The 24840-nt window shown below is 38.9% G+C and overlaps 1 protein-coding gene across 1 annotated transcript in view; it reads right to left on the reverse strand.

Annotated features, from left to right (window-relative positions):
• PXDN (peroxidasin) overlaps nucleotides 1-24840 on the reverse strand; it is a 168096-nt gene that overhangs the window by 54803 nt on the left and 88453 nt on the right. Inside the window, exons 14-19 of the mRNA XM_019520343.1 lie at nucleotides 22036-22192; nucleotides 18736-18844; nucleotides 17172-17329; nucleotides 12842-14345; nucleotides 12115-12249; nucleotides 5414-5622 (exon numbers count right to left, since the gene is read on the reverse strand). Of these exons, the coding sequence (XP_019375888.1) occupies nucleotides 5414-5622; nucleotides 12115-12249; nucleotides 12842-14345; nucleotides 17172-17329; nucleotides 18736-18844; nucleotides 22036-22192 (2272 nt within the window). The remainder of the gene's footprint in view (nucleotides 1-5413; nucleotides 5623-12114; nucleotides 12250-12841; nucleotides 14346-17171; nucleotides 17330-18735; nucleotides 18845-22035; nucleotides 22193-24840) is intronic.

The raw sequence follows: 24840 nt of genomic DNA on the forward strand, positions 1-24840 counted from the left end.
CTGAAGGCTCAGATGATGGTTAGCATTTTTTAGCAATAAAGTATTTTTTAATTAAGGTATGTACATTGTTTTTTTAGACATAATGCTATTGCACACTTAATAGACTACAGTATAGTGTAAACATAACTTTTATATGCACTGGGAAACCAAAAAATTCGTGTGACTCGCTTTATTGCGATATTCACTTTATTGCGGTGGTCTGGAACCGAACCCGCAATATCTCCAAGGTATGCCTGTACACACACACAACATAGCCATCGGTATACTGAAGACCAGTAATGAAGGTGTAGAGGTAATCTTGGATTTGGAACATAACCAGTTGATGTTAAAGAGATTCCTGTCCATATAATACTGGATGCTGACTCCAGAGGGAAGTCTGCCAGCAATGAGATGCAGAATAGCTGCAATACAGATGGAAAAGAGTGTTGGTGCAATCACACATCTTTTTTTTACTCCATTTCTAATAGTGAAAGGGTCCATTTCCAAAACATGGCTTAGGATGGTTTCTGTTATATAATGACACTGCAAAGAAATCATACAACTTCCCTTCTTCACTTTTCAGAAGAGAAGGGGTCAGGAAAACAACACATTTTCTTATTAAAATTAAAGCTCTCTGCCTATAAACCTGTCCTTCAAGACCTATCCCAGTAGCAAATCCCACCTCTCAGGCATTTGGAATAAGAGTTAATTGCCTATTCTGGTTCCCTGCCAATCATCAGCCAGACTTTTCCAAACTATACCCTGGAACCTGATTTCCAACCTTTGGGTTAAAAAATGCAGTTGGAAACTCCCAGTAGGAAGAACAGGAAAATTAAGGTTTCACAAACAACCATAAATCTGGCATCTAACTTTTGAAGCAGGTAACATATTTAATGTGGATTTTTGGATAGCATGGTCTCCTTTTGAACAATATGATATTTTAATTACCCTACTAAAAAAGAAAAAAAACTTGGAAAAAATCTAGACAGGCAATAAAATTAATTGCAGGCATGACTGGGAAGCTCTGTTGGAAAAATCTGAAGTTGGACAATATTGGATCCTCAGCGTTCAAACATTTCACCTTGCAGAAAAAGCTAGGCCATGGACTGTCTCCAAGAGTACCTCCTACTCTTCTACTGAGCAGAAGATAGAGGAACAATCAAAAAAGACTAAGGGTATTTCTATTCAGTGCAAAGCAACATCAATGCTGAGATATGGCAGGCTCACTTGAGGTGTATTACCTCTCATACTGGAAGTAAATGTAGCCGCATTAATGCAGGTAGGCACTAACTGCCTAGCACAGTGCTATACTTCTTGTAGTTTAGGTGCTAGTATACATAGAGCAGATGTGATGTATCCTACCTGGATTGCAGCATGTGTTAGCATTGCTGTGCCCTAAGCTGTGTAGACATGGCATACATCTCCTCAGAAATATATTGCTTCCTTTCATACACACTAGCTCACTTTTCTGCAGAAACTCAATTTAGACACCAATTTAGATCGCAGGACATAAGACAAATAGATGTTCACATGTTGCTTGATATCCATTGACAAGCTCCACTTATCATACGGTCTTCCTACACTAGATGGTCTTCCTCACTAGTTGTCATACAGTCATTCCTATTTCAAACATGCTGTATTGTCAAAATATTCCAAACCAATGGCACCTTCACTAGTGGAATCTTATACATCACAACCCAGCCCTTAATCTCAAGATTCACCTCAGCAACAGCAACAACATACCTCTGAGGAGGAACAACATCTCCATACTGAACTTCCCCTGGTAGCATCATTGTTTTCTCTGGATGAAGAGGTGGCTTCATGTTTCTCCTCATTCAATTATTTAAAAAAAAACAAAACATCCAGCAGTTTCTTAAAAGGAATTACTGATGTCCTAGATATTCCACTGGAAATGGCTAGAAAAAATCTTACCAATTATTGGATGTACTCCCTCATCCTTACCAGACAGGAAGATAGTGGCAATCAATGAAGGACTCCTTAAACCTGTGCACACTGTATATAGACAGTGATTGCAAAAGACATATAAGATGACTAACAAAAGGTATAGGTATCAGATACCTATATCTGAGTTTGAAAAATTTAACCCATCCTGGTGCTGGGTCTCTTGAGATAACTTGGTTCTATAGCTCTGAATTGATTAAAGACTCTTGATCTCCCTTCAATTTGACACAGGACGGACCTGACATTGCATCAGATACCATGGCTACAGCTATAGTTATGAGATGAGATGGTTACAAAACTTGGATATCCTTAAAGATATTAAAAGTTCAATAGATTACCATTTGAAAGTTTTGAAAATTAAATACAATAAAAGATTCAAGAGTTATATTAAAATTCCTAGAAATGTATGCTCCTTAGTCCAATAAGAAGCAATTAGAGCATATGCAATTTACATATTGGTATATCCCAAAGACCAGTTGAGCCTACAAAGGAACATTTTCAAAGCTTGATTCTTCTGGCTCTTTCACTTTTTTCCCCTCACAGAAATTCTCTGCAATTCATGGTACGATCACTACACATTACCAATAGAAAAATCTGCTTTTTGGACTTCTGTCTGCCTCAAGATCATTCACAAAGTACGTAAAAATACTTGCAGAGTTCCTTTGGAAACAAAGGTCAAACATCCAAGTTTATCCTTATCTAAACAACTGGTTGATTCAAGGTTCTTCTCCATGTTATATATTGAAAAACATAAATTTCATTTCTCAAATTTTTGTCCATCTAAGTCTAAGAGTAAACAAGAAAAATATGTTGACACATTCTCAGTAGTTAGAATTTAGGGAAGTTTAATCTATCAAACCAGCAGCTTGTATTCTGCAAACAACTCAAGCTTCTCATGAAGCAACTTATCTTTGAGAAGAAATATAACAGACATATCATGTTAAGTCATCCACAAAGCTTCTCAGATATATCTATCTATCTCTTTGGGCAAGACTTCACTGTAGCTATCTTCAGGGTTTGTTGAAGTCAGTATTCAATCCAGTAAATCATCTATTAGACATGACAATGGAGATTCCCCAACTTGTCTTATTGTCTCCCCTCTGGAGAAAAAGAGTCAAATCACACTTTTGCTCCTTTGTCTACATGTAAATATATCAGCTATTTGAACAATACATCTGACATTCCTGAGTTAGGAAAAATCTATTCAAATTATGACAAATTCCACTGCTAAGTTTAATGTTAATAAGGTGGCACAAGGCACTTCCTCTATGCAACAAAACACTACAAATATGGTAGAGGTTCATTCACCATCAGAATCATGTCACAGAAATATATTTATCAGGTTTGACGAAAACTTAAGTAGATCAGAGACGCAGAATTTCTCTCCACAACACTCACATTCAACAATGCCATCAAATATTAACAGCATTTTGCAGAGGTAGGGCTTTCCTTGTGTAGTTGTATTTTTCATGAAAAAGACCAATATCTAACCCAAAGTCCAAAGCCATTTGTCGCAAAGGCTTTGGCTGCCTGTTTTCCATTTTTTGTTTTATGTATTATCAATATTTACGCATGGCGAACTTTGAAAATTCATTTTTCATAGCAGTACAATCAAAACGTCTACTAAATTGCATTGTTTGGTTAAAATTTAGAACACAAGAATTGAAACTGCGCTTATTGTACTTGATATTTATATGTAATAAATCATCCATCTATTTAATTCTTATAGCTGTGTCACTCAATGTATTTGTTTTTGTTCTTCCTGTTTTGTTCAGCAAAAAATATTTTTCCCATGAAGGACAAAGTAACTTCTCAGTTACCATAAGTCATTCTTCTTAAAAGTCTTGAGCGAAGCCAAGATTATTCATATGCAAAGCAGGCCTTCTCTCTATAATGAAGTCAGAGTACCTCTAGTGTTCACTTAACAAATCTGAAAACAGCATTACTGAATTATTATGCTAAGAGGATCAGGGTCCCACTAAAACACCAGAATTTTCTCCTTGCTTTCTTCAGGTTTCACCCTGCTTCTTTTTTTGGTTTTCAGGATGACTTTATGTCTTTAAGAGGATTTCGTAACATGGGTAGTCTTTGCCAAAGGAGTATAGAGTCTGCACAGGCCACAGAAGTAGCCCTGATGAGACAGACTGATATGATCATTTTGGATGTAAAGCAGATATGCACTAATTTCTCGAATAAAAGCATTTGAGTCATGGCCTACCTCAACTTTTTGTTTGTTTATCAAATGATACACAAGCAGGACATACCTGGAATATAGCTTTCTTCTGAACAAGGAAAAAGGTATCACTGGCCACTGTTGAAGGAGATAGCTATGCCACACGATAAAATATCTTTAAAATATTTTACTCTGATTGCACTGTAAGGGGTCTTCACCTGCTTTTGGTAAAATCTCTCCAAAGTCTTAAAATCTAAAATATTAAAATCTTAAAAGCAGAAAAGAAGTTACCTAAGCCAATGCTAAAATGAGCAAATATTAGTATTTAATCCTCAGCTATATGTGAAAAATAACTATTTAAAATATATAGAGGGAATGATCATCTTGGGCACGTCCAGACAAATGCGGCCATGCGGTATGTGGCACTGCAACCATGTTTGGCACAGTCCGGTGTTCTCCATGCTGCACCGGGTTTTTTTTTTTTCCTGTGGCTTTTTTGACCCCTGGGTATCCAGGGGTCAAAAAAACCCATAGGGAAAAAAAAACTGGAGCCACGCACACTCGGCCAGCACAGGCTGCTGAAAAGTGGAGCTGGGCCACCCAAAGCCATGCTCCACGGCTGGCCAGGCTCCACATGGCAGAATAACCATGGCTGCAGCCCTGGGAAGCTCCCAGCCTCCCCTACCCCACCCAGGGCAACTTGCCATGCACCAAAGGCATGGGCGTTCCACGGGGACAAGTAGCAGCGCAAGGTGCACTGCCGCTACTTGTCCCTGGGGAACCAAACGTACGCACATATCTGGACATGCCCCTTGAGGCTTTCTTCTGCCTCTCAGCTACAGTTAGATGGAAAGTAGTAATAGTTGGTCCTTCCTCTCCCTTTTACAAAGCTACACGGAGTGGAGGTGCCAGGCACTGACCAAAGGGAACTGATACAGGCTAAGAAAAGTACAGTGTGTCAGTAAAACAAAAATAAAAAATTCTGACTTCTGCCATTGCAGTGCCCATGTACCCACTGACAGCTATTCAAAGAGTCTTAGTAACACTTCAGCTAAATCATAACCTGACTAGATTCTCTCCCTGCATATCATTTTTGTGGAAGCTGAACAGTACTTTTGCATGCTTCACATTTGTTTCTGTAATCATATTATCCATCTTCCTATTTCAGGTTGAGCAGTAACTAAAAAAAAAAACCTCTTAAAAATCTTGCCCAAGATTTTACTTGTTAAAAAACAAGTAACTAGAAACAAGGGATACATGAATGTATTTCATTCAGCATTACATTCACTGTATACAAACCTTCACAGCAATCTTGCCACATCCTGAGGTCCAGTTTAGGAATATCTTCACAGGTACTATATCCATGTGGGAACTCTGCCACTTTAAAGACATCACGTTGCACCTTGGTTATGTTGTCACTGTTGTCACAAAGAATTCTGGCAAGGGAAGTCTGCTTGATCTGAGTGAGCTGAGCTGGAGTAAATACACCAGGGTTCTCATACCATAACCTGTAATCTCACAGAAAAGAAAGGCAAGTTCCTAGGTGGTCTCACAATGATAAAACAATGATAGATAGCTTGCATTTTGCTAGAGACCTTGGAATGCTATATCCAAAGGATAAAGGTTCTATTATTTGGAAAATGGATACTAGTAACAGAGAACTTTATATTGCCTTTAATTAGCCAGGAGTCTTTAGTACAACAATCTTCCCATGCAGAACAAACTGTTCTGGCAGAAATCTTCCTAGCATAAGAGGATCAAGATGAGGTAAGTGGTAGAACACATGGGAGAGGGGAAAAAGGAATTATGTTTTTTATTTTCAGATTTAAAACACAAAACTATTAGAGCATCCACAATGACACAGTTCTCAATTTTGAGGATTTGGTGACTGGGCATAAAATACCTCAGATTCCAATTTTATGACTGCTGGTGAGCAAGAAACCTGTCATCACATGCCTAGGGCCGCCCCATGCCTGATCCTGACAATCAGTGGATCATGACCTGAGACTGGCCACAGGACATCCTTGGGTTCTGCACTGGGACACAGGGCTGCCCCCTGCTCCATCCTGGGAATCAGCCATGGGACAATTATGAAATGGACCCAGAAACTGCTTCTGCCCAATGCTAACAACAAAACTCCCTCCACCCCCTGACATGTTTCTGGCCTTGTCCTGAACCCTGAATACAGATTTCCTACAGAACTGCAGGGCATTGCTTAACATGCCACACAAATGCATTTCAAACCAGTAACAAAGATGTATTACACAAAAATGTGTTACATTACATGTATAACATTGTGGCTGGGTTGCCATTTTTATGGCGCAATAAATTTGTTGAACATACAGTACATTAAATTTAATCACATGTAAATTTGATATCTGCCACAATACATGTAACATCTGCCAGGGGTCTTGGACCCACAGAACATTCAAAAAGCCAGATACATCAGACTGCTGCAATCTATTGATGAACACACAAATTCTGAAAACAAAAAACTTCTTGGCAAAAAGTGTACAATTACATCTCCTTCCCCATCTGCTAACATAAAAAAATTGCTTTGGCCTTGTCTGGCATTACTCTGCTCGTTAATTCATATAGCATGGATAGCCCATTTATGCTAGTCAAATAACTTCTAGTTCCAGGGAAGACCCTACTTGGAACATTAGATGTTTTTTGAGCACCTGGTGAGCTGATATGTGAAAGTGCATGTCTTCTTATTTTGAGAGCTCTAAATCAGTCCTTGAGATCAAACCATGGGAATGTAGAACGTAGTTACCTTCCTGAATTTGAAAGGCTAGATGAACTTGGTCTCATCTATAAATTTACTAAGCACAATTCCATCATACAACCCAGTATTAATGAAAATGTTGAACAATACTGGACTCAAGACAGACCTCTGGGGAACATCACTTCTGTACCTCCTAGATGAAAATACTGTAAGGTAGAATGTCAACTGGCTGGAACATTGTGCTCAATAAGCTGTTATAAATGGCTCAATATCTAGTTGGGAGTAGGTATCAAGTGGGGTTCCCCAGGGGTCTGTCCTGGATTTACTATCTATCTTTAACCTTAGTGATCTGGATAACTGGATTGAGTCTATGCTTAGCCATTTTCTGGGTGGCACCAAGCTGGGTAGAGTTGCAAACACACTGGAAGGTAGGACTAGGATCCAGAATGACCTGGATAAACTGAAGAAAGAAAAGGTCCAAAGTAAATCATATGAAATTAAAAATGGACAGTTAAATGTCCTGGCATTTGGGATGGAATAATTGCAGGCACAAAAAGAGATCTGGGAACCACAGGCTAGTCTGCAGTACTACAGAGGACCTGGGAATCATAAGTTAAATATGAACTAACAGTATGCTCTAGCTGCAAAAACAAGCCAACAACATGCTGAGTTGTTTAAAGCAACTGTCTCTTAGAAAACAAAGAGAAGAGATTTTTTTTTTCTCTATTTGGCCACTAGTAAGGATTTACCTGGAGTATTGCATCCAGTTTTGCTCCCCACGCTTCAAGATGCGGAAAAACTGGAAACACTCAAACAGAGAGCAACAAAAATGACAGAAACTTGGGAAGCATGATTTATGAAGAAAGGCTGAAACAACTGAGATTATTTGGCCCGAAGAAAAGAAGACTGAGGGAAGATTTGAAAACAATCTTCAAAAGCCTGAAGGGCAATTATAAAGAGGATAGAGGGAAGAGGATTAGGAGCAATGGCCTCAAGCTTCAGCAGAAAAAATACAGGTTGGAGGTTAGGCAGAACTTCTTGACTGAGGCTGGTCAAACATTGCAACAGGCTTCAAAGAGAAGTTGTAGAATCTCCATCCCTAGAAGTTTAAGAGCAGACACTGTAAATGGATGGGTCAGTCAGGGATTATCCTGCCTTGAGCAGGCCATTGGATCAGATGATCTTGTGAGGATCCCTTCCAGCCCTACTTTCCCATGATTCCATGAAACTGCTGAGAGGTCCTAAACCTCAGATTTGTACACTAATACATGGAAAATTCATAGGAGAGACCAAACAACAACTGTGCACCAGAATGAATGCACACCAGAAATCTATCAAAGACAGGAATACCCAATTACCTGTGGGGGCACATTTCTCACAAGAAAACCACTCTCTCTCCAATCTCTCTGTCCTGATCCTCAAAGGAAACTTACAAAACACTTCCCAGAGATGAACCTATGAACTCCACTTCATCAACCTCCTGGATACTAAAAATCATGGACTAAATATAGACATTGGATTTATGACATATTATAACTTGCCTGAGATCTGACTCCCCAGGTACTTCTCCACTATTCATCCCCCTTCTCTCCCCACCCCTACCCAGTCTGTCTCTCACTCATTAACTCCTCAATTTACATCTTCACTGACTGCCTATCTTGTATGCAGCCCAATCTGGCTTCTTTACTTTTTATTCCATCCAGGAAGAGCGCACATAGACTGCAGAAACTTCCTCAGCTTGACAAAGGGTTTTTGAACCCGAAAGCTTGCTTTAAAATTGTTTGTCAACTATTTAAGTTGGTCTAATAAAAGATATTCAGATTCACCCAAAGAAACTTGTCTGCCTATGTCCTTAGACCAACACGGCTACAACCTACACCCCAGAATCTTATCTGATATTTTCTGTGCACCTCCACAGGCTTATTTAACATGTCTGCCATACAAGATAATTTTAGTGTGTGGAAACAGAGGGTCCAACTCATTCATGTGATAAAGTAGCGGATTTAGATCCATATACCCAGAAATGGAACGTGTGGAGGATTCTCTCTATTTTACAGAGAAGCAGAGTGAGAGGTTAAAGGTCAGTCTCAGTTACAGGAGGCTCACAAAATCCTGGCTTCCTGTCCTGAGGCCAATCAGCCATGCAAGGTTGCCTTTTAGGTTAGGAACAGACACTACATATAAACTGCTTTAAGTGATTAGAAACTGGTTTAAACCTGTAACGGAACAGATGTTCAGCGCACATAAGCCAGTTTGAAAATGGCTGAAATTTGGTTGGAGATAAACCTGGTTGAGAGTAGTATCAGACTTAACTGATTTGAGTCAAACCAGTTTATGCAGTATCTGTCCCAGACCCCTTGCTGGTTTAAGTTAAACCAGACACCCCCAGCATCTCGGCATACTCTATGGGCTGGACAGGGCTCTCTGCTCCACTGCAGGGCAGCCCTCCTCTCTACTCCTTGGCTGCAACTCCAGCAGAGACTTGCAGGCTGCTCCCTTCCCCCACATCACTCCCTGCTAAGCAGGAATTCCCTCCTCCCCTCTGCCTTGCTGAGAGGCATCTGCATATTAGCTAGCAGACCACATGCTGGCTCTGGTTCATGTTGTGACAAAGGCAAAACAGGTAGCTGGTAATGTACCTCTGTTGTTTTCTTAATGGGGTAATAAACACTGAGTTAGGTGTGATAAACACTGCTATCAATTCCCTGCTGGTCTAATCAGAGCATCCTGCTGAGGTCTGGCCATGTCTCCCCTTCCCCCTTCAGCTCAGTTCCGTGGAAAGGAAGGGAGCGCTGCTCTACTTCCCCACAGCTTCTAGCCTCAGTCACTCCAGACATGTGCTTGCATTTCTGAAATGAAAAGGGAATGTCTATGCACCTCCAAATTGGTTCAAGCTTTGCAGATTAGACTGACCTGCAAAAAATGAATTAATTCAGGCTCAGGCTATATGAATGTCTGTCCCTAGCCATAGAGCTTAATATGAAATTTACACTATACAAAGGTAAAAGGGTTTAACAATTGATTGAACTTCAAGGTCCATTCCAACTCTGTAATTCATAAAATCATAGAAAGTTAGGACTGGAAGGGAACTCAGGAGGTCATCTAATCCAACTCCCTGCTCAAAGCAGGACCATCCCCAACTAGGTCATCCCAACCAAAACCCTGTCTAGCCAGGTTTTGAAAACCTCCAAGGACGGAGCTTCCACCACCTCTCTGGGTAACTTGTTCCAGTGTTTTACTACCCACCTAGTGATAACATTCTTCCTAATATCTAACCTAAACTTCCCCTACTGGCAACACTTGAAACTGTTGTTCCTTGTTCTTTCATCTGTCACCACTAAGAACAGCTTACGTCCATCCTTTTTCGAAGCCAACTTCAGGTAGTTAAAGGCTGCTACTAAGTCTCCTCTCAGTCTCCTCTTCTCTAGACTAAATAAGCCCAGTTTCCCCAGTCTTTCCTCATAAGTCATGTGCCCCAGCCCCCTCACCATTTTTGTCACCCTCTGCTGGACTCTCCAATTTGCCCACATACGTTTTGTAGTGGGAGCCCCAAAGATGAACACAGTACTCCAGATGTGGCCTCACCAGTGCTGAATAGATGGGAATAATCACTTCCCTTGACCTACTGGCAACACACCTAACAATGCAGCCGAGCATGCTGTTAGCCTTCTTGGCAATAAAAGCACACTGCTGTTCCATATTCAGCTTATTGTCCGCTGTAACCCCCAGCTCCTTTTGTGCAGAGCTGCTGCCTAGCCAGTCAGCCCCCAGCCTGTACTAGTGCATGGGACTGTTCCAGCCTAAGTGCAGGATTTTGCACTTGTCCTTGCTGAACCTCATGAGATTTCTTTTGGCCCGATCCTCCAATTTGTCTAGGTCACTGAATCCTACCCCTACCCTCCAGTGTATCTGCTACTCCCCACCTCTTGGCATCATCTACAAATTTGCTGAGGGTGCACTCTATGCCATCTTCCACGTTGTTGATGAAACCATGGAACAAAACTGGCCCCAGGACCAACCCCTGGGACACTCCAGTTGATACTGGCTGCCAACTAGACATCAAGCTGTTGACTACTATCCTCTGAGCCCAATGCTCCAGCCAGTTTTTTGTCCACCTTACAGTCTGTTCATTCAGGCCATACTTCCTTAGCTTGCCTGCGAGAATGTTGTGGGAGACCATATCAAAAGCCTTGCTAAAATCAAGGTACGCCACATCCACCGGTATCCCCACATCCTCACAGCCAGTCACCTCGTCATAGAAGGCAATCAGGTTGGTCAAGCATGACTTGGCTTTTGGTGAATCCATGCTGACTGTTCCTACTCAACCTTTTCAAGTGCTTTAAAATTGATTCCTTGAGGATCTGCTCCATGATTTTTCCAGGTACTGTGGTGAGGCTGACTGGTCTGTAGTTCCCTGGATCCTCCCTTTTCCCTTTCTTAAAAATGGGCACTATGTTTGCCCTTTTTCAGTCATCCAGGACCTTTCCTGATCACCATGAGTTTTCAAAGATTATGGCAAATGGCTCTGCAATCAATCAGCCAACAACCCTCAGCAACCTTGGATGCATCCCATATGGCCCTATGGACTTGTACACATCAGTTTGGAATTGTTTTTCAACTATTCTCCCGAGCACTGCCAAGAGTGACCAGAAATAACAGTCACAAGCTGGCAGAGGGTAGGTTTAGGTTAGATATCAGGAGGTGCTACTTCACGGTTAGGGCAGCTAGGGTCTGGAACCAACTTCCAAGAGAAGTGGTGCAGGCTCCTACCCTGGGGGTTTTTAAGAGGAGGTTAGATGAACACCTTGCTGTGGTCGTTTGACCCCAGTACTCTCTCCTGCCATGGCAGGGGGTCGGACTAGATGATCTGCTCAGGTCCCTTCCGACCCTAGAAACTATGAAACTATTTAAGTTGGTCAAATAAAAGGCATCAGATTCACCCAAAGAACCGTGTCTGCCTCAGTTTGGAATTATGATTCCAAAAAATAAAGCCAGAACAGCTAACATTTTAGGTCCTTTGAAAAGCTTTATTTAGTTTCAAACCTCCATTTATTTTCTTATGTGATGTCAACTATAGAAATGAAACTGAGATAAAATACAGTTTACGAAGTTTGTGAAAGAAGCGAAAGTGGTAGCTTTATTTTTCATTTCTATATTAGAACCATGTAAGAAAAGGAAATGGAGATTTTCTGTTGAAACAAGATGCTTAAACATACTTTTGCAACTAAAAATTTTTTAATCACTTAAAGTTTTCCACAGTACTGGGAATTACCTGTCTCCATCCCGAAGACGTTTAAACTGTGTACTCAACAGACACATCAAAGTCGGTCCCAATCGACTACCGGGAACTAAATCTTCTACCATTAGAGCAGGAAATAAATCTACATTCAGCGGTGAACCATATAATCTATAACAAGAAAAATACCAATAGTATGCATGAAAAATCATGTATTACAAACAAGTCAGTATTGATACAAATATGGGCAACAGGCCTGAAAAATTAACAGAAAAATATGACAGTGGTATAATATCACCTCTAGCTTGATTTCTGCTACATTTTATTCAAAATAAGGAATGTAAAACTATAGAAATAAACAGTCAGGCAATCTCAGTATTAAATTTAAATATGTTTACATATTTTTAATATTACTCATAAAATGGGATGTAATACTAGCTGACACAGCTGGCACTTCAGAGACTTGCAGAGAGTGACACAGGAACTTCACACAATTTCTACAATTTTTGAAGCAGAAGAATTGCACAATTAGGGGCACTAGTAAGGAAAAGACAGTCCATAACTTACCAAAGTGTTACTAAATCTTATCTCAGCCTCTCACATTTCCTGTTGAGAACAGGATGGTTTGTGGGAAATTTCCCTTATCCCTGCTTCATGTACATTTTCTTCTAGGGTTCATGCACTTCAATAAGTATTAATTTCATATGCACAATTAGATATATTACACTTGCTTTAAAAATATTCTTTTGCACTTCAAGCTCACCTGCTAAGTTTCTCCCTGATTTCAGGATTCTTAATTTCATTTTTCAAATCTTCAAAAGTCTGAGCTGAAGATAGATTACAGTACACTCTAAAATCATGATAGGGAGGAACTCCATGATCTCTGCCTCTTTGAATATTCATAGCTGCCAGATCTAAAGCCACAGTACGTGCCATGGAGAAGAGTCTTTCTGTTAATTCTGTATTGAGTAACTGCGATGGTACACGCATCTTACCAGCCACACCAAACAATCCCCTTAGAAGTGGATCAATGCCGCCTTCATTTACAATCCGAAATGGAGAGAAGAATGCTTTATGAAGAGGTACATGGTCTTGTGGAATAGGTTCAAAGTTTTCATCCAGCCGATACAATAAAGGATTGATAAGTGTATGACCAAACCTAAAAGCGGCAGTTGCAAACTCATTAGTTATGCCAGAATTAACATTGGGATCATAACCTTTATATTCTCCAAGCATCTTCATGCCTACCTCTCCTAAGATCTTAGGTAGCCAATGGCTGTATGTTATATGTTGCATTTCTGCACCAACAATTTTGCGTGTTTCGTGATATATCGTGTCACCATCCCAATGTGGATTCAGTTTCAGTAGCTCTGTAGCAATTCTATTGTGTTCTCTAAACCACAATGTATGCATACTGGTGAGACCCAGCTGTTCATTAGCACGCTGATCCCCAGCTAAGAAGCAAGGAATCGGGCTCTCATTTTCATCTCTCATGCATTCTGTTGGTGGACCAGTAGCAAAGGGAAGAAGAGGCTTGCCTGATCTTTGTACAATACCCTGCCTCAGAAGGCCCCTTTGACTTGCAAAGTCTCTGATTTCTAGTGCCTCATGGTCTGAACTACCATATACATTGGATGCATCAATATAAGAAGTCAGCTGGTTGATCTGTTCCCGTGGGTAAACAGAATTCATTAAAAGAGATGTCATGCCACTTCCACAAACAGGACTGGAACGTACAAAAAACATGCAGCGTGCACCATTTCTAACTCTGGGGTCATTTGGTGGTATCATGATTGAGAAACAAGGAGGATCATTTGTACAAACCGAACTGCAATGCTGACCATCAGAAAACCTTGCTTCACTTAAAGCTGCAACTGTGAGGTCAAGGTCATGATCAAGAAATTGACCCCACTGCATTAGCATGTGAGTATACTGATTGTCAGGGGTTATTGTTTCAGTTCCTATTAAAGTAGTGGAAACCAAGCGAGGCATAGGGAGTGTGTATCCATTATAGTGTCTATTAGATCCAATGCCCCTAGGCAAATTAAATCCATTTTCATAAACTGACTTCAACAAGCGTTCAAAGGCTGTTAGAGAGGCTCCCCACATTGGATGCTGCAGGTTATTGCAAGTTCCATCATGAGTCCTATATTTCTGGTGAAAGCACATATCTGAACAGTTATTCACTCTTCTGTGGGCTGTGCAGCCCGATAGGTTTGCTATCAGGTTCAAGTACTGTGGAGATACAAGATCATTATAGTGATAGCCTGAAATAAAAGAGAGGCAGAGGGAAAATTAAAGATATATTCCTGTCCAAAATCTAATATCACAAATAAACTACTAAACAAAATTTTATTATATTTTCCATATTACTAAACAGATCTATTGGTTAAGAAGAGAATGCTACCATTAGAAGGTCAGAATGAAGCCTTATATAGATGCCAACTTTTAAACAGAAGGGGGAAAAGATCAACCAAATGTCACATTTTTAAAAACAGCTCTGAAGTCAGTATACTTTCAAAACTACTTGGCATCCACGCAAATTATTTGAAAACATGTCCACTTCATGTAAAGGTAACCAAAATGAGTTAAACTCTTTGAAAATCTGACCTCCAACTAATATCAAACGTCAAGATAGTTATCATAGAATCATAGGGTCTGCCAGAACCATCTAGTTCAACACACTACACAAATGCAGGATGTGCTACTCGTAAACCAGAGACAAATGGTTATCCAGCCTTTTTTTAAAAACCTCTATTGAAGTAGGTTCTACAACTTCCTTCCACAGCTTGTTCCATTGTTCTACTGTTGCAACTGTAAGGACATTTTTTTCCTGAGATTTAATCTAAATCTGCTTTGTTGCTGTTTATACCCATTATTCTGTGTCCTGTGCTGTGCTTCATGGCATCCTTTCAAATATCCATGAGTTTATTTGAAATATTCTGCAATATTTACTATGATGAATCAGTAATAAAAAAGAAGTAACAGCAACAGCTGCAATACCCAACTTTTCTAGGTACATAGAAGTAGCCATGTTCCTTGAGATGGAAAAATTATAATCTAATCAGAGATAAGATGAAGCAAGTGTAAAAAAAAATTAGACATGCACATGTGCCGTGGCAGGAAGCATGATTGTGGGCATCAGGCCTCAGATCCCATTACATCTTTCATTGCAAATCGGCCAGGGGCCTGAGACTAATTTGTCTTGCACTATGCTCATTCCTGGAAAGTTCTATTGCCCCAGGTAGCTATGTGGTCACAATGAAGCTTTCTGAGTATACTTACTAGAGAAGCACGGGGTAGGTGCAACAAGGTGAATCCAAAACTGTGCCCAAGTGCAAAAAATGCATTTACACAGCTGCATGTGCATGACTTAAGCATATGAAGGTAAAATAGGATCTGGATCAAAGATCCAAGGTTTCACATAGCTTCCCCAGATCAAAAACGAGAGACTAGGAGAGAGACCGTTTACATGAAAACATATTACTTTCACACTTCTAGTTTCTTTAAAATAAATAAAGATACCCATTTTGGGAGATCAAACACTAGACCTGGTTCTGAGAAAAAGTCCCAATACTATATAAACTATTTCTAATGCTATATAAAGTCTAAGATTTTTATTTACATTTTAAAACTCATATGATCATGACAGGAGCCCTACTGTATTGCCTTTCCGTCAACATTAGACTAATTAGTTTTTAATAACATGTAGCTTCATACACAATTATTCATGAAAACTCAAAATGAGATGTGCATGGATTTGCACTACAAATACACGCATTTGCATCCAGTAAGGCAAAAAATCCATTTCTATGTCACTGATGTGATAAAATGCAATTTTCTAAACTTTCAAATACTTGCAAAGTATAGTTACAAAATGTGGGGGAAGAGGGGGAGTAAAAAAGACATTTTCAATTACTAATAATTTCATAGAAATCATGAGCTTTTGTGTTTACAAAAAGAATATGATTTTTTGTGATGAATTATGCCTTGTAAATTGTTTGCTTAAGTCTAATTTAATAGTCTACCTTTACCAGCAAATATTATGGTGTCCCAATTCCACAAAGATTACTCTATTTGGCCTTATAAATGTTGGACTAGTTTAGGGTCATAGTTAGAATTTTAGGAAGTTACAGTACATTCTCAATTAGAAACATCAAAAGGAACACTATAAGGAAAATATTTTCTCTCATACTTTAGTGTAGCTTTTGGTTGTGTGCCTAATCTCAGCATTACTTCTAAAATGCCATCATTATTTCCAAATGCTTTGCTCATACGTTTCAAGTGCAGAAACACTACATATCAACTGCCAAAAATAAAAACTTCTAGGTACTGCAACACAATTACCTTACAGTTTTCTTTGTATGTTTAGTTGTATGTTCTCAAGTTGGGAATTATGAGTTTGAAAGCTAAGTTCAACAATTAAAAGAGAAGAAATATTAAACTGCATATTTCTATGATTTATAAAAAAGCAGCAATTATGTTTCTTAATCACAAATCAATTTAAGAACAGGCCTCCATGAAACAACTACCGTACTTTAGTTTGATATTCTACTTTGTTCAGAATGGAAGAAGTAGTTAATGCTAGGAAAACTGCTATAATAAATATAAAACCTTATTTTGCAAAATGATCACAAATGTCAAATCTTTCCTCTTAGGTCATCTCTTTTCTGTAATTAGACATACAGATTTATAATATTTCTATCTGAGAAAATAACCAATAAATATACTGAGATTTATCAGCATATAAGTCTTGCTAAAGAACAACAGCTCACACTCTACCAGACAACACTATGTACTTCAGTTGAACCACTTGTAAGAATTTGACTGCAGTAAAGACTTCTTTGCATGCCAAAGTGGGAATTAAAATAACACACAAGCAGATCTCTATGAAGCTACATCAAAACATAACAATATGCAAAGCAAGGACCCAAATTGGCAACCTTAGCTCTTGCTGAACTTTTGCATGGTCAGCTGAGCTCCAATGACTTAAATGGCAGTCAGGTTTTTAAAATTAACACCGCTTGAAGTATAAGTATTTGAGATCATATACACAGTGCAACACAGAGAAAAATAAGGAAAAAAGGACTGACTTGTTCCATTTAGGTCAACCATTAAACCATCTCGTACATGATCTTGAATAAGCTGTAAGGTTCTTTCAAATATTTCTCCAGCTCTCGCTTGCTCAATAGTGTATGGATCTCTTGGGTATCGAAATAAGGCTAGCAAATCATTTGGAGAACGAGGACGACTAATAGATAATTGGAAAAAAATTGTAAATGCATACACTAGAGCCATAAGAGAACAACCATAACACTACAAATAATATAAGTTCTGCAACCAAAGATATTACTAGATATGATTAGACTATACCTTGGTTACTCATCCCAAAATGGAAGGCAAAAATAAATAAGAATAAATATATTTAAACACTTAAATAGATTAAATTTACATTAACATGTGTTAGACCAACATTAAAATAGCAGCGAGCTCTTGAAACATACCCCTTTATCCAAATGTTTGGGGTAAATATTTAAAGCAGGGGTAAGCAATGGATAGCTCAGGGGTATGCAACTCTTGGCACATGTGCCACAGTGTGCCACACGAAGGCATTTTGCTTGGCATTCGGGCCTAAGGAGGACAGTGGGGGAGCCATAGGAGGAAGTGTAGCCCCAGTCCTGTTCCCTGGTGTCTCCCTCAAGATGCACGTGCACCTGCTGCCTGCAATGAGCCAGGCTGGGGCTCTGCACACCCTGCTGCAGCTGTTTGCAGCCTTTCCGCTGCCTGCTGCAAGCAGCCCGGGCTCCATGAAATGTGGCAGGGGCCTACTGCCCAGGCCAGCTGTGGCAGGCAGCTGGAAGACTGCAAGAGGTTACACCTGGGTTGGTGGAGCCCAGCCTGGCTCACTGCTGGCAGTGGGTGCAGGCGTGCCTTGGGGCGGACAGCAGGAAAGAGGGCTGCACTGCTACAACAAAGATCGGGTCTCTCATAGCTCCCCTGCCATCTGCTCCTGACATGCAAACATTTTACAAGTCAAGGCTGTGGGTATTTTTGGCATTCTGCCCAAAAATGTTGCCAACCTCTAGTATAGTCCATGGGCCAGAACTGGTCTGTAAACTGACTTGACTGGGACTGCAGCAGCAAAAGGAAGAGTGTGGCTGCCCCCCTTCACCAACACACTGCTGATTCCCTCTACAGTGTCCCCGCCACCCTATAGAGCTCTCACTGCTCTTTCTTCCCCATTCCTGTGGCACATGCTGCCACCATCAACATTGTTGCTGCCATCCCACCCTTCCCACCGCTGTTGGGGATGAGAAATGGTAGTACATGGCAGAGGCATTAGTAGGCAGCTTGGCTGCTCAGGGGAAAGGTAGCCAAGTCTCAAGTGGCCAGCCCAGTCCTCTAAAAGGTTGCTAAATCCTGATTTAGAGCCTTATTGGATAAAACTTTTTTTGGATAGCATGGTGCAATTTATTTTTACATAGTGATTTCATGCCATATTACCAGGACTCTAGAAACTAACCAGATGTTAAAGTTGTTATATAAAATCATGACATTGTCTCATCTCTCCTATGCATCGATTTTGATGATTTTTCTATAACTTTTGGTATATCCAAAATTAATTTCGGCTTCCCAGTTTTTTTAATAGCACAATACCTGTCAAATAGATGTGTACGTGTTGAATTTATAGCTCTGTCAACAGTAGCGATTGCTTCCACAATTGATGTTTGTACAAATGGATCTCCATTTCGACTGACATTAGGAACTAGAAAAACATGAAGTTGCATATTAGAGCAAAAATTACCACACAAAATGGTTACTCCTATAAAGTAGTGTCTAGACACTACATCATTTCAGTTTCACAGAGAACCACTTTTCTATAAGTTTTACTTGCTCCAAAATTTAAAATTACTAACCATTTGGGAACTCTATTAAAACATATTTACACCTGCTGAGGACTTAAGTTTTTGCAATGCCAGTTAAAAATCATTTTTTAAATTAACCTGCTTTTAATATAATAAAGTGGTATGTCAAAAGTTCATGAGACCATTAAAGAGGACATGGGTGTAATCTTTATAAATTTTATAAATTTGTAAACATGACCAAAACAAAAAATGAATATGAAGTGAAGTTTGCATATCTGAACTTTTGATCTGGTGTAGCAAATCAGCAGCTTAATGATGCTTAGACCAATGACTACGATCTAGGATCCACAGCAATCAATGAAAAGACTCCCATTGACTTCAGTGCTTGAGTTTACTGACTGAGACAAAGCTCTAGAATGGGATCTTTATACTGCCAATCCTCGAGGAGATCCACAGAACTTTTAATTTTGGAAAGTGACACTGAGAACAGAAAAGTTGGAGGAAAAAGGGGGTGACCACAGCAATGCAATGATTAGCTATATCGAGCCAATGTTAATTGTGAGTATCCTTGCTGCTGTCAGTTTGATATAAAACTGTTAATATCCTATAATGTTTTTCTCTGAGATTTTTTTTTAAATATACAGCTTCATCTTCAAGCACGAAGTCACTAATTTTGTACAACTGATAGCTCATCTTCTGGCTCCATTAAAATACCTGAAGAATGATTTTTCTGAATATGGATAAACATGTTTGGAATTCTAAACTTCAGGACCTAAACAGCAGAAATTGCAATTGTATTTTATTTTTTGTTTTAAACACCAATAGCTTGCTTTTTCAGCTGACATACTACACTTTTTTTTTCCAATTCATTGACCAATAGGTTTACTATTCTAATGGAAAACAATTTACAGGGACCCTAAAATAATCATAGGTACTAAATTTTTACTTAATTTTTAGAACACACCTTTGAAATATTCAAATATTTTTGAAGACATCAAAAATGTATCCTCATTGTGTACTGCTTCAAGTGTAATCCAGACTTTAAAAGTCATGATAGTATTAGAATACCATGGCAAGGAACATTTCTGTCCCTCCCATGGCTTTAGTCTTCCGTAGAAATATTATTTAACCTATACCGAAATGATAGGAAAGGGAGTTATATTAAAAATATATTTTGGGAACACAGAACAAAGCTAATCTTAGTTTAAAAGAAATATTTTAGATAAACTGTGGCTTTTTCATCTCATAGTTAGCTTATTCCAGGGAATAACTCCCAACTCTACAGGGTGCTGTTGGGTGTTCTCCTGGAGTTCAGATGTACTGACATACAGAGTTTGGAGCAAATAATTGTTTTTGGTCAAAAGGGAATACAAGAAGGGAGCTGAGAAAGAGAGATAGGAAGATAGGATGGATGAGCATTTGGAGCACTCTGAAACCTGGAGTACTTCATACTTGATATACTTCAACATCATGCAGACATGCAGTTCCCCTACCTCCATTCCTCCCTCCCACTGGCCCACCACCAAATGCCTCAAGATGGCTAAAAAAACAACATGCAGCTACACTGCTGTTTAGGCAAAGAGTAGGAGACCAAAAATCCCATGCATACCTCTTGGCCTTAGTAGGTTCCTAAGGTCAGCTAAGTGCACAGAAGACCACTCACTGGCTGTTCACCCCATTCTTGCCCTCCCCAACTCCCACAGGGTTGGGGGGAACAGAGCAGAGCACCAGAAGACTGCTGGAAAGTAAAGATGTTCCAGGAAGAAAAAAAGACTGTCTTGCATTCCAAAGTTTGTATAACTCTATACTAACTATGCAGTTGGTTAAATAAAAATATTACCCAAAGAAATCCTTGCCTCTCAATATTGCAGGAAGTGCTTCAAAATGAAGCATTTCAAAGATCTCCTTTTCAAGGATCATTTATGAAGTGTTTCATCTGTGAACACCTGCATTCGTGCTATTTAGATTGCTTCAAACAGCATATTTGTCCATGGCCATAGTATTATACCATCTATACAGAAAATTTAATTCTATGCTTTTCATGTTTTTTATTTATGTTGTATGTTCAGAGGGCAGATTAACTGGCACGTTAAAGATCATTAAAACAAGTTAATGCGAGCACAACAAAATGAAGAATATTTTGAAGGGCAGTGGGAAATAATAATCAATTATACAAAAAGAGATCTTTGAATCTATACTGTACTGTTATAAAGATATGTTGTAAAAAATATTAGATTTAATCTTAGTGCTAGGGAAAGGAAAAATGGTGTATAGATATATTTTAATAAAAAGGAAATAGCAAAAAGGAACAGTATTTTAATAAAAGGGAATTTGAAAAAATAAAGTTTGGCACCATCAGTAAATGCTTTAGGACCAGTCTATATAAATGTAAAGTGATTATACAAATATCAGAGAGAGATTATACTACACTGTCAAGACTCTCAGACAGGTTTTTACCATATATAGAGAGACATGCACACATATTATTTTATATAATATAATAATATATTATATAAAAACTCCTTTGTTACACCTACCCTTGCTCATTTGTTCTTTCCATTGCTTCTTATACAACCATTAAGAATCACTTTTAGGAATTCCTTGCCTGCAACAGCAACCTAATTTCCAACTGGCTATGGTGAGGCTTCCTTTAAAAATGCCAGATGATTTGCTTTCAAGTCAAGTCATTTGCTCAGAAGTCAGACTGAATATTTCATCAGCAAATTCAGATACAGCAAAAGAATACCTCAGGAGGAAACTAGTATGGCTCCTGCAGCCCCAAATGTTTGGGCTTCAGCCATTACTATGTTTCAAGAGTACCGGGTCATGAATCACAGGGAAAAAGAAAAGAAAACATCGAGACCTAAATCTTAGAAAGATTTTGGCTGAGTTTTTCAACTTTTTACTAACTGGTAAGCAGTCAGTCACCTAAATTTAGTCTTACAATTCAACAGAATTACAGAGGCAAGCAAGAAGTTCACAAGTTGGCCTTTAGTGTTTTTAATCGCATTTTGTGTCTGTAAGTTAAACAATCATCATTCATTTAGGAGCTAACTGATACCTTGTCATGCATTATATTTACAAACCTTACCATTAACACTTAGAACCATGCTAACAGAAGAGTAGCCTATAGTATTCCGGGCAACACATTCATATCGGCCTTCATCAGCTGTTCCAACATCACGAATGGTGAGAAATCCCTCTGGACTAACATGAAACTTCCCACTTTCTGTTACCTGAACCCCATCCTGCAGCAAAGCACAATGCTTAGTTATTCTGAATGCACATTCCTCTAAGAATTTTATTAGTATTTATGCTAACATGCCAAAATCAAACATTAAATAGACAGAGATTCCACCTTGCGGCAGAATGGGGCGTTAGGTGGTTAGATGGGGCACACCATCCCAGCCTCCCCCCCGCCTACCCCCGGTCATTCTTGATGGGCAATTATAGTTCTGATAGCAACATTTCATGATAACAAAAGCCATAACTACACACCACTTCGATAAGATGTCTCTCATAAAAAGTAGTAAAGCACATCCATTTTTTGACTAAAACACAACGAAAATATAGCTCAATAGCTGTATGTCCTTTGCAGATAAAACACATGTCCAAAAGGCAGCACTATGTGCCCTTTGGGGATACACAGTATGCTATTGGGACTGGATTGGATTCAAATTTGATTGAATAAAAACACCTGAAACTGAAAGCGTCCAAAAATGCTAATTAACTGCAAAGGAGGCAGAACAGAAATGCTATTGTTGAGATTCCTTCTCCCACTCTAGGGGCATAGTTCCAATCACACCTATCTGATGGCTTTCATCTCTGCATCAGAGTTGCCACCTGAACACCATGAAAAGGATAAGGCTACCACCGCAGAAAATGGTATTCAGTTTCCCAAATCAGGAACTTGAAGAGTATTGCAGAATCACCCTCAGCTGATTCATTACACTATGTATTTGATTGAATGCTCTTTTTCTTTTTTTTTTAAATAAACCCTCAGTGCTGACACAGATTGGCTCCAGGGTTTGCAGATGTATGGTACACTCTGAAATTAAATTATGATGGACGACTGAGATTGTAGGGGAGTTTGAAGATAGCCACAATGTCAGCTTGGAGGTTTTGTTTGTTTTTCTTTGTACTAAAGGTTACAGGGTTCCTCAGATCACCAACACGTATAGATACATATACAAAGCAGACATGATGATAAGGATGCCCTGGATCTCTCCAAGGATTAAGCTAAATTAATCTATTAAAGTAACCTGTCAATTTTGTAATAATTTGTATTTATTGAATTAATGAAGGTGCACGTTGGAAGAATTGCAGACAGAGATGTGGGGCAGAAAATTTTCCAGTGCTTTATTTTTCCATGAGAAATTTTCCATAAGAATTCACTGTTTCATGAAATTCATTAGTAACAATGAATGGATGCCAATACAATATTAGGCAAGCGTGTCAGTTTCAAAGTTGTAATTTTTTTTTCAGGTGATTATTTGTAGGCAGCACGTGAGAAAGTACCTATGTGTTTTACTGATTTGTAAAGAGGAGGGTTAATACATTCACATAATAATTGAAACCAAAAATCAAGTTATGAATTCACGTAATTGACTGTGCAAGTCAAATCAAAACCAATACTAAAATTCTTATTTCATCTTAGACTGCAAGTGAAAACAAAACCAAAACTAAAAGTGTGATTATTTTTTGATTCACTTTCAAACACACAGAGCAGTGTTTCATTTCTTTACTTGAGTTGGGGAAACTGAAAGTGTTTGCATAAGATCTGTTAATTTTTTAGTACTTTTCATTTGAAGTAGTCATAATAATGCCTAATCAGAAAAAAAAAAAAAAAACTAGTGTGTGGCATCATTCTAGTGACATTCAAGCCATGGAAGGAAGAAAGCTGGTAGGTGTAAATATAGCAGACAGGAGTATGCTAACACCTCAGCAAGAATGAAGGAACATTTAATAACATGTAGAAACTGTCCTGAAAGAATACAAGCCATGTACAGAAAGCGAATACAACGAAGTGGTAGAACATCATCATCTGAGAAGTCTGCTTTGGGAATCCTATATAAGTAAACAAATTGATATATTAAACAACACAACATATAGACTAGCATCTATATTGTATTAAAACATTATAATTTTAAAAGTTGTTAATGCAACTCTGGACTATCATTTATTTATTTATGTCAAATATTTGTATCCTCCTTTTCTGCTTGCACTAAGTACCCAAAGTAGCTCTCTGCTGCTTGTCCTTCTCTTTCTGATGGATGAGGCCAGGCTAGAATAGGCTAAAATAAAAATATTTTCCCCCTCTTGTTCCAGGACCTTGGTAGCTCAAGTGAAATAGCAGATTTGCAAAAAATGGAAAGTGAAAATGTTGAGCTGCCAGGTCTCGAAAAAGAAGGAGCAGGATCCTTGCTTTCAAGATCACTGTCACCAGGTATGCAATCCACCATGAGTAGCTGTTCAAGACAGTCAAGCTTTTTATCAAGCTTTGTGGACAAGATGTCAGAAGATCAAGAAAAAGCGTGAGAGACATTAGCTCGAGCTATATTTGCAAGTGGTACACCTCTTTCCATAATAGAAAAATCAATACTGGAAGGAACATAAACTAATTCGTCCACCATATAAGTTTCTGTCACATTATTGCTTAACACATTCTCTCTTAGATAGTATGAGAGTTAAAAAAATGGTTATTCAAAAGATTGGAAAAGAAGAATCACTGACTCTGATGTCAGATGGATGGACTGATATACAAGGAAATCCTTTAGTGAACATTATGTTAGCAACACCTGAACCAAAATTCCTGAAAGCAACTGTTACCAAATCTTCTCATCATAGTTTCATAGTTTCTAGGGTCGGAAGGGACCTGAGCAGATCATCTAGTCCG

This window comes from Gavialis gangeticus, unplaced genomic scaffold (assembly GCF_001723915.1).
Source record: "Gavialis gangeticus isolate Ggan-Ray unplaced genomic scaffold, GavGan_comp1, whole genome shotgun sequence".
Classification (NCBI taxonomy): Eukaryota; Metazoa; Chordata; order Crocodylia; family Gavialidae; genus Gavialis; species Gavialis gangeticus.